The sequence below is a fragment of the Ruditapes philippinarum genome, unplaced genomic scaffold (genome assembly GCF_026571515.1).
Source record: "Ruditapes philippinarum isolate M1 unplaced genomic scaffold, ASM2657151v2 ctg5079_1_1_1_1, whole genome shotgun sequence".
Lineage (NCBI taxonomy): Eukaryota > Metazoa > Mollusca > Bivalvia > Venerida > Veneridae > Ruditapes > Ruditapes philippinarum.
Window position 1 is genome coordinate 148,889 of NW_026862180.1, and position 11,455 is coordinate 160,343.

The 11,455-nt window shown below is 31.1% G+C and overlaps 1 protein-coding gene across 1 annotated transcript; it reads right to left on the reverse strand.

The window, feature by feature from the left end:
- Window positions 1-219: 219 nt before the first annotated feature.
- LOC132718186 (uncharacterized) lies at window positions 220-11,197 on the reverse strand (the record flags this gene model as incomplete). Its single annotated transcript, XM_060701822.1, is given in 8 exon segments — window positions 220-4,609; window positions 5,807-5,884; window positions 6,549-6,661; window positions 7,310-7,402; window positions 7,869-7,987; window positions 8,285-8,376; window positions 9,786-9,849; window positions 11,108-11,197. Coding segments are annotated over 8 exon segments (775 nt in total), but the record flags the coding sequence as incomplete, so codon positions are not given.
- Window positions 11,198-11,455: the final 258 nt, after the last annotated feature.

Below are 11,455 nucleotides of genomic sequence, written 5' to 3' on the forward strand. Positions count from 1 at the left end.
CTGCATGGAATTAAATTCTTTGAACAATTTTTAAAGGTGACCACCAATGGAACATTCCTGTGAAGTTTGGATGAAATTGGCTCAGTGGTTTATGAGGAGATGTCATTTAAAGCAAAAGTTTACGGACGGACAATGGACGGACGGACGCCGGACGAAAAGCGATCACAAAAGCTCACCCTGTCACTTTGTGACAGGTGAGCTAAAAAACAAGAGAAAAAATTAAACTGAGATTTTAATATCTGACAATAGCAAAGTTTGCTAAATAATCAACAAAAATTATATTAAAACATATCAAAAACAATGTTTAAAAACAAAAATTATAGAGAATTAGGAAATATATACAATTTTTTTTAAAAAATAAAGACAAAATATAAAACCATTCAAGTATATAAAAAGAAACAAGGACAAGCAACTACTACCAGACAAACAGATGATGGCTTCTGCTTGGTCAACAATGAGTGTAGAGTTTAAATCATACGTAAATGCCATTAATATAAAATTTTACATCAATAAATTATCATAACATTACATTTAGGCCATTTAAATACAAAAAGGTCTATTCCAATCTTACTCCAGATAGCTTATATTTCTCTAGTATTTACACTGTTTATACTCTCCAGTGCATCAGTGGAATGTTTCACTACCATTCACTTTGAAACAAGAATCTGTGTTTGATAAACACAAATGCCCCCGCGGTCACTGTTGTCAATAATTTAACTTTAGAGAGTGAAGTAGCTAATTTGTATGGAAGACCTTGACCCAACTGACCCCTAACTCCATCCAAAGGAAGAATATCATGCAACTTATTTTCCTACCAAATATGAAATAAATCTGTCAATATATAAAGGCTGTATGAGCAAAAGTGAAAAAATCTATTTTTAGCACTGTTGACCTTGACCCAACTGACCCCTAACTCCATCCAAAGGAAGAATACCATGTAAGTTATCTTCCTACCAATTATAATACAAATATGTCAATAAATAAAGAGGTATGAGCAAAAGTGTAAAAATCTATTTTAGCACTGGTGACCTTAACCCAACTGACCCCTACCTCCATCCAAATGAGAATACCTCAATTTTATGTTCCTACAAAATATACAAGACATCTGTCGATAGAATAAGGTTAATACACCTGTAAAAGTGTAAAAAATCTATTTTTAACATTGGTGACCTTGACCCAAATGACCCCTTACTAAAGGAAAAGGAAGAGGACCTCCCTTGATATGACTATTATAAACATGAAAGACATTAACTTAAAAATAAAGGCTGTATGAGCAGAAATGTTTAGATTTATTTTTTACACAAGTGACCTTGACCTAGAGACGCCTAACGCCACAAAAAATTAGAGGACCGTTAAAGGTATCCACCTACCAAATATGAAAGATATCATTAAATAAATTAAGCAATTAGGTGAAATTTTTTGATAAATCAAACTTGGCGGAATAGGTTAACCATACAATGCCCTATTTTCAAAGTGATAAGAAGGGAAATTACTGGGAAAATGGATGGCACATTTATATAACTTGGCAATATCATGTACATTGTATTGATAAGTAATTGTGAAAATTATTAAGCCATTAGTTCAGATAGAACATAAAATATTTCCAACTTGCCGGTTTAGGTTAACAATTATTCATTTTCTAAGAGCTGAAAAGGGCCATAACTTGGTGCAAATGGAAGCCATAGTTATGTAACTTGCCCAGATCATATACTTTGTATGGATTAGTAAGTGTGTAAATTATGAAGCCATTGGTACTTGTAGAACTTAAGAAAAATCCAACTTGCCGTTCTAGGTTAACCTTGTACGGACAGATGGACAGACGGATGGACGGTTCACTTACTATATGCCTGGAGGCATAAAAACAGTAGTGACTTCTATTAAATTAGCTGCTGAGGGAGCATAAACTGATTTCTACAGACAATTAAAAAAAAAAAAGATCAACAAGACAATGGTGGTAACTGCGTCTGATTGCCATGGAGGAAAGGATAATAGATGCTCATATCCAGTTGCTTGTCCCTTAATATCATATCCCAGGTATAAACCATGTTTTTTATCACACAAACAAATTTTTAGTTGTAAAACAAAACAAAAAATACACATTTTAAAGAGATCACAATCTATCATTAAGGTCAATGGCAAAATATTTCATCAATAACAAAACCAGAAACTATGTTAGGGAAAGATTATCCAGCAGTACAAACTCATGTTATATATAATCCAAATGAAAATGAACACAATCTGTATAATCCAACTGTAATTTCATTGAAAATGAAATTTCTCTGAGAAACAAAATTAGTAACTTGTAAATCATTTTCATGAAAATGTACTAGTACTTTAAAGTACAGCTAACTGACTGCTTCTCAATGTTGTTAAAGTAGAACTTGTTTAGAATCTCGTTGTCTAAGGATTGTTATAATTCAACTTAAATATTTGCTGTCACAATTCTACAAAATTCTCATCAAACTTGGAACATAGATTCATCTTTAAAAAATATCAGACACATTCTAGAATTCATGACCTTTCAATTGATTATACTTGCAAGAATTCAGCAAATATTACAATTCCTCATAATTAGTATTGATTTATTTTATTATCACAGTATCAATAAGCTTGTATTTAAGTCAAAATACTATTGGTCCTTCTTTGACATAAGCTCCCTCATTTACTTGCTTAGATCCACAGTTTACTACATCCTTAATTGCCCCGACATTAAAGCTAGTAACATTTACAACCAGGTGTTAGTGAACGTATTTATTAGAAGTTTTAAACAGCACAAGGAAATCAGATGAGATGTCTATACCTGTACGAAATTTTGGCACGGATTCTGGGCGGAATTGGCACGGAATTGACACGGAATCAGTGATTTCTGGGCGGACCAGGAACGGAAACGCAAATTCCGTGTCATTCCGTCTCGCAAGAAAAATATTTTGTTCACTTTTCTGGGCGGAAAACTAGAAAAATTCCGGCTGGAATTTTATTTGGAGCAGAATTTATACTTAAACATTTCATCTTGGACAGGATTTTCAACTTTGAAATTTTCTTGGGAAGGAATGGTCTTCACTATGGGCGGAATTCTATACTTAAACATTTTTCTTGAACAGAATTTCACAAATAAGATGTCTAAATCATAATTGTTAACTCTTGTTTTTGCACTTGCTGCAAAGTGTCGAACACTAAATAATTAAAATCAACCTTGGACAAACTTTAATCCAAATTCAATACAGACATGACCATAAATTACCTGGCAAGTATGGTGGAATAAAACAACGTTAACAACAATGGCACAATAACAAGCAATATAGTATACCAAGTTACACGCCCGCATATAATTCCTGGTCTACTGAAGAATACAATATACATTACTACATTTCTACACACAAAAAAAACAACATTTCTACAAAAAGCTAAAAACAAATAATATTTTTTCTACAAATATATTATGCACTTATTATAATTAATACATGTACATAATTATTTCAAATAAACATGAAAACATATCTTTGAAAAAAAAAACATGTTTACATTAACATTTTCTTATCTAAGTGACATGTATCATGTATAAAGTTAAAAACAAAACAATAACACTTGTGATTAAAAATATTTCCGAGATTGTGACAATTAAGTCATTAGTTATTAAGAAATTTACCAGTGGAGAACTTGGTATAAACTTATTTATTTTAGCACAATTTGTGATGAAAGCTAGAACCAGTTCCAATCTCCTTCCTGGAACTGACCAGTTCTGGTGTCATATGAGGTCATATGGTCATAACCCCAGTGAGGCTCAAACCCATGATCCCTGGGTTGAGAGGTAGACATCTTAACCACTAGACCAAATTAAGTGTTTGATACTAAACCCATGAATTTGTAGATATATTAATATTTATGTATATATCTGTACATAAGCACAATAATTTGAACATAATGGATACAGAAAATAACAAGTTAATTATTTTTCTGATTATAAAACAATTAGACAAACAGTTATTTGTTCACAGGCTGAAAAATGATACAAACGTACAACTAGTTTTAACCAGTTGGCAGATGTAACAATATAATTATAGAAAACAATCTTTGTTATAAGAATATACATTACCAATTTAAAACAAACTGGGTCTTTTGGTTCAAAATTTTTTTTCAGGCCTTTTTCAAATCAAAATTTTCAATGGCTTAAAAATCTCCTTTTTGGTTCATATTTTATCTAATCATTTACATCATTAAAATTTATACAAACTTGTTCAAATTGTGAATGGTGACATGTGACCCTGGTTTTTCTTTTATACAGAATTGTCCTGGATTCACAAAACGTACATATTTTTTTCCAAGATATAGAATTATTTTCAGCTCTGTAATTTTAATAATGCAGATAAACATTTTTTTCCTCCATATTTCACAATGTGCACTTTATGTATGAAAACAATGAATAACTTCACTGTCAAACACTTTCCAACTTCAATTTTTGTACTTTAACTTATAGGATTTTCTTTTATTTTCCAGGTTTATAGGGGTTATAGTCTGTGGGCTTCATAGAAGCTAGAGTATGATTCACCAGTCGGTGATGTGCCTCATCTGCTCGGATTGCCAGAATTACGTCCTTCATAGTCGCATCTTCCTGTAATTATAATATAATAATAGAATGAAATAGGCAATGATTTTTTTATGTAGCACATACAGGCAGGCATATGCATCTTGTATGAACTAAACATATCGTCACCTAAGTGCAGAAACCTGTTAATTCCTTATATAATTGAATAAGAGTTAGCTTATTACTGCACAAATGTGACTATATACAAGGCAAAATGATTAATACTATTTTTTTCTTAAATCAAATAATAATGTATTTGCCGAAATTTGGCAGATCATGCTTTTAAACTGTATAAAAATAGTTCGCTGAGCTGTCTTATCCAGTTCAGGTTGTTTAATATTTTACAAGAGCAATACATCTCTACTGGTCGGAGAGATAACACCGACGCATAGATAACCCCGACACTTGATAAAAATAATTTTTATAATTTTGTTTTTCAACAAAAAGCATATTGTTCACCTAGGTAGTTATAGGAGCAGGACAGAATGTGAATGATTTTTTGTAAGTTGGTAAACTTTTAATATTTTTCAATTTAACCGAAACTTTTCGTGGCAAAACTGCTTCAAAACGTTTTTTTTACTAAATTACAATGAGGTAGTAAAGAAATGTATTGACCACAGGTCACTGACTTTGGGAAATATTTTTGAAACTTGTTTTTACATCAACAAAAAATACATACATTCATATAAGAGATGTAAAAATGAACTTAATGATGCTGATTTTCCTGTCATTTTTTACTTAAAAATTTAAGTGTCGACTTTATCTACTGTTGAGGGGTAAAAAGACCATGTTTTGTATACCCCATTCAGGACCTTAAAGAAGTACAAATTCTCATTTTCATACATAATTTTTGTAGTGTCATGTAAAGTCTTTGAACTGAACTTTATTTAGGTGGTTCAACATTTAAAATATACAGGAAGATAATTAAGATATTACAAAAAGTATGTGATTAAGTGTCGGAGTTATCTCTCCAATCAGTAAATGTAAAAGAAAATTAATCCACAATTACATAGTAATAATATGTTTAGTAACATTTTTCACTTATTATAGTTAAAGACCAAAGTGTAAATAAAAGTAATCTGAAATTCAAGAAATACAGAGTATCTGTAGTGTCACATCCTAAATGAATGTCTATATTTTCATCCAGGAACTCTGACAATAGGGCACATTATGTACATGTATTTTCTGAACAGAAAATAGTGTTTTAATTATTATAAAACTTACTGGCAAGTTCCAGTAGGATATGGCAACTTCTGGACTTGGTTTGGTTTTCCAATGTTGTAAATTACCAGACTCTATGTCCTAAAATAAAACAAAATACAAACACACAAAATTTAATACAGTTGTAAAATAAGCTTTAAAGGGACTCCACTCTGATTTATTTACATAAAAGCACTGGAATTACATTTATTAACATTTGAACCATTTGATGAAGGTCTGGAGAAATCAACTGCGTGCAAAATTTCAGTTCAGATTTGTTTTTACCAGAAAAGTCATTTTAAATGTGCAAAATGAGCCCTGCATTTAAATGCTTTTAACTCCGATGAAGCTGCATTTAAATGCTTTTAACTCCTATCAAGCTAAGGATAGCAAAATAAAATGTTTGTCAATTTGATAAATTTCTCTATAATCTTTTGTAACTTTTTGAGTGCCCCAATTGATCTAATGTATGAAATTCAAAAGTTTTAACTTTTTTAGGCCATTGGACCTCAGTGGAGCTCCTTTAATATTTAAAATCATAAAGGTGTCTATTCTCTTCAGTTCTAAATATAAAACAGTTGCTATAATAGAATGACCATGTCTAATCTAAGGTTCCTCTTTACATGGTTTTGTATTAACTTTATACTAACAACAAAATGTCATCATAAAAAGTAAACTACACTATTCAAAACATTTAATGTTGCACATGTTTTCCTCCACATACTTCAAATGTTACAAAATATACTATTAGTACATTCTTACATACCTCAAGACATTTTGTGTAAGTTTTGACTGCCTCTTCTTCCAAGTAGCCAACAAATCTATGGCAAAATCTGGGTGAAAACAGGTACCAAACACTGAACATTCCAACAAACACTCCTGAAATTATATTTATAAATCAGCTATACCCTAGATTTTCATTGCTTTCCCCACCCCCAACGTTAAGGAAACATGTATTGGGCTGTCATTGAATATCGCAATAGCGATATAGATATAATTATCATTAATATTCATCATCCTATTAAATATCAAAACACACTTTCAAATATCAATACAAGCTAAAATTTGTTTATTTCTGTTTATGAATATACCCCTCTATTTAGCCTAACAAGAGAATGTAATGACTAATACACCATGATCCCAATTTATAACACATATTTAACTGTTTTTCATTGTACCTACTGTTAAAGTCGATGTATCGATATATAGTCAATATTTGTCTCTTGATCTATACAAAATTGTCCATCAATGACAGCCCTACCTGATTAAATGTTCAATCCTTAAACATTGGTAGAGTAGCAGTAGAGGGGGTAGCAAATTTTCAATGTCTAAATTTATAATGTTGCAGTCTTACCTCTTGACCCTAGATGTGCGGATAGTCCCAACTTAGACCTCTAGCATGGACAAATCATTATCACTCCCAGCGCTCTTAATATTCATACAACTTTTCTGTGTATGAAATGTTTAAATTATACTAAAAAAGTACCAGCTAGAACAAAGAAATTAAAATAAGATTTGAAAAATTACCTTGAGTTCCTATAACACACCATTTGAACTTTCGTGATGGTTGTTTCAACTGTAATGCTGTCATTAAATGCATTCTTTCATTTTCTGCCTCCTCTGAAATACATCAGTCAGTTCTCAATTGATTTATACACAGTTTACTGATACATAAAAAGTAAATACAACTTTTATATAATCTTAGATTGAAATCACTTAAACCTAAATTCTTGACCATTCAAATTTCAATGTTTTGCAATTCCATCAGTGATTGGTTTAAACGTATTTATTTAAACTTGTTTGCCAAACAAGCTCTAATCACTTTCGAGTCCACTTCCTGGAACCAACCAGTACTAGTGTTATATGAAGAAACATGGTCATGACCCCAGTACCGCCCGAACCCGTATGATCCCTGGATTGGGTGGCAGACACCTTTATTCCATCAGAAGGTTAGGGTTAACCAACTACTTAAGTATTATATACATTGATTCATTGTTAGAATCATAAGAAGAGTCTGAAAATAAAAATGCAAAATTTTTTTCATCAATTTTTTTTCAAAATACCAAAACCGACAATAATCCTTTACCTAATAATGTATGTATCCAGCCATAGTCCCTTTGCATACGTCGTAATGAATGAAGATGACGTGTCATGGCTGCCACCATACCAGGTACACCCGCAACTGTCTCCAGGAATATTATTCGGCTGTAAAATATTAATAATCAATTAGAATATTGACAAAGCAATTGTTTTATATTAATAAGTAAACAAATAGATGTATTATAATGATTTGATTGATGAAAGTGAGAAACTAGAAAAGAAGACTATTTATCAGGTTTTTATATTAAAAGAAAACATAAATTTTTCTGCAATTATCATGCATTTAATGGCCGACTAGCTTAAATTAAAAATCCTTCCATATCTTTTAATAATTAATATTGTGCATCTTTAAAACTTGCTTTGATAAATATCTTGACTGTAACATTATTAAGTTTTACTTACTTCAGCCATTTGTATTCATTTCTCTCTCCCCACGTGAAGCCAGACACCAGATCAAATGCTCTTCTCACAGTTTTTACTGTAAAATAGGCCATCTGAAACAACAGAATAAATACGTATTATAACTTATTCTTCAATATGTGCAAATTTTAACCAATAGATTTATATTACTTTTGTATAAAAATTTTACCACATAATCATAATATCACTAATTTGTATCACTTTTATACCATTAAATTATTACCACTAAATTTGTACCAATTTTGGTAACCACTACATTTGTAACACTCATTAAGTACCACTCCATTATTACCACTAAATTTGTACATATGGACTTGTGTTGAACTTATAACTTTTCAAATTATTGGAGGGGGATGGGGGTTGGAAATGTGTTACAACCTGTACCAATAAATGAAGTCATTTTTCTTTATTAAATCCTAACAGTAATGTACATGTACTTAATGGGACCAGTAATCAATATTTAGTATCCAGTATCAATGTCACATGCAACAATATTTGCTGTACACCATGTTAAAAGCTCGACTTGTCCTTGGGGAAGTAGTGTCAATGAAAAGTCATTAGTCTCCAGTAAATATCTATGAACCAATGCCCAAGAGGTTACTTTAAGTAATGACCATTCCAAACTTTACAAAAATATCTATAGGTACATTAGTTAATGGTTTCATTTTCTCACGGAAGGACGTGTGACGCGAGTTTTTAATATTGATGTAATTGTAACTCATATTTGCAAAAGACTAAAAATCACTTTAAAAATATTCTCAGCAGAATATTTACCAACTCTTAATGCAAATATTAATAATAAATGTGGTCAATCAAAGGTTTGACGCAAAACAGCAATAATTGGATCCTTTCACCTTTTACTGCATGAGCATATTGTCAAAAATGGCTGTTTTAGTTGAAAAGCCTCCTGTTTCAAGTTCAAACTGCTATGAAACTATAAAAATAGTTCAATACTGATCAAACTTGGCACAAATGTTATAAGCATCAGCCTTTTAACCAAGGTATTGCGTGCTCAAGCCATACTGGGCTTATGAGCAAGTTTCATTACAATTGACATCAGTAATGGTAAGTTCCAGAAAGTGCACAAGAGTATAGTTCATTGATATATAAGCTTTAAAATAGTCTAAGCAGCATGGAAACACAAGAGCTATGATAGTACTGCTGTCAATTACTCTAATTTGGTGTTCACAAGATTTTCCTTCCAATAAAATGGTCTAGGTTCGACTAACCATCTTCAGATTTGACCAAAATTGTTTTCCAGGTCAGCATTCCAAGCAGCTTTCATATTATATGAGCAAAATAAAAACATGTCTTGTAATTGGTAAATTACAATTAGAATATGGAAACACAACAGACACCAAAATTTTGTATAGTGATCATATAAGGTCATTTTTCAGTACATGTAGACTCTACCTTTAAATTGCAAAAAAATGCAAAGCTACAAAAGAAATGTCCCATCATCAAATCAAGACTCTTTTATTACCTTGTCTACTTTTCCCTCTGGGGGCTTATGAGTTATATGCACATTATGTAGCTCTTCTTCAGACCTGAAAAAATAAGATGCACTAAACATTAAAAACATAAGTTGTTAGTGAAGAAAACATTAAAACATTTTCAATTCTTAAATAATAAAAATCTGCAATCACCAACATTTGTAATTAGTAGCGTTTATCGGTAATCAAATCTGTGATCTGTGACTTAAACTTTCTGAAGTTGTAATTAAGCAACCAGTGATTATTCCTGTCATAACAGCAACTGTGTAACCTCTTTAAATAAAGTCATTACTATTATTATTTCTAACAAATTATCAGCTGTTCTGTTATCAAGATAGTACCCCAGCCTCAATATTATTATTGAATTAATACACTGATATTGATTACCTTTTGATAAGGACATTTTGAAGTGTAGGATAAACAGTGCGGTATAGAGAACCAGAGCTGATAAGATAAAGTTTCTATAGAAACAGCGACATGTATTTCTAAAGAAAATTAATATGCCATTAATTGGCAGTAAATACAATTCATTTGCCTAAATTTGTACAATGGACTTGCCCTACTCAGAATTTGGATCTATCCACTAGTAGTTTGAGGGTGTTCAGTATCAAATTACTAAAATCTTGTTACAGACACAATAAAATTGAGTCAGAATGCAAAATATATTTATGTTGTTTAGTACCCTTACCTGCCTCTATACTTAATAATAATTTAACGGTATATTGTAAAATTAAAGGAGCTCCACTGAGCCCTCAAACATAAAATTTGAAATTATCTTACATAACTGTTCAAATGAAGCACTTAAAATGGACAAATTTGAGAGCAATACTAAAAGCTAGATTACATTGAATATTGATTTTTTGCGATTTTTAGCCAAATTTGAGCAGGAAGCATTTTAAGTCATTTTGCACATTCAAATAAAAATGAGAATTCAGGAAAAACAGGGTGTGGGAATTAATGATCCAAAAATTTGCACACATGTTATTAGTGTAATGTTCCTACATCAAATGGTACACAAACCTTGGAAAATATTTCCAGTCTCGTCATGTTAACAAAATCTCAGTGGAGTCCCTTTAATCTAATAAACCTAATACTATCAGTATGTATGAAACATTCTTTATTCACCCATGGATAACTTATTACACTAAATTCAATAAATTACCACTCAGAATTAACTATTATATAGGTTTAGACACTCTCCTTTCTTCCAGAAAAAATAATTTGAATTATGGTTTAGTTCTATCCTATTTATTAAAGGAAAATAATCACCAGTACAATCACCAGTATATGAACAACGTTTTTAAAAAATTACCAGATAGGATGGGGAAGGGCTGTTGCTCCCATGGGTAAAGGTTCCTTCGGGACTTCCACTTTTTGTGTAACATTTTCTTGCTTCTGTTTCCTGTAATAAAAACCATATACAAATGTAATACATATTTGTAGAAATAAAAACCATATAATACATAATGATTGTGCAGTGATAAAGACCATAAAATACACATATAGAAATAAAAACCACATTAATATATATATAAACCATATAAAACATACATGCAGTAATAAAAATCCATATAAAGGATGTAGAACATACACATTATCTCTTCCCCCACCAGCACCCGTGCTTTATGAAATTCATTAAAAATTAAAAACAATTAAAGTA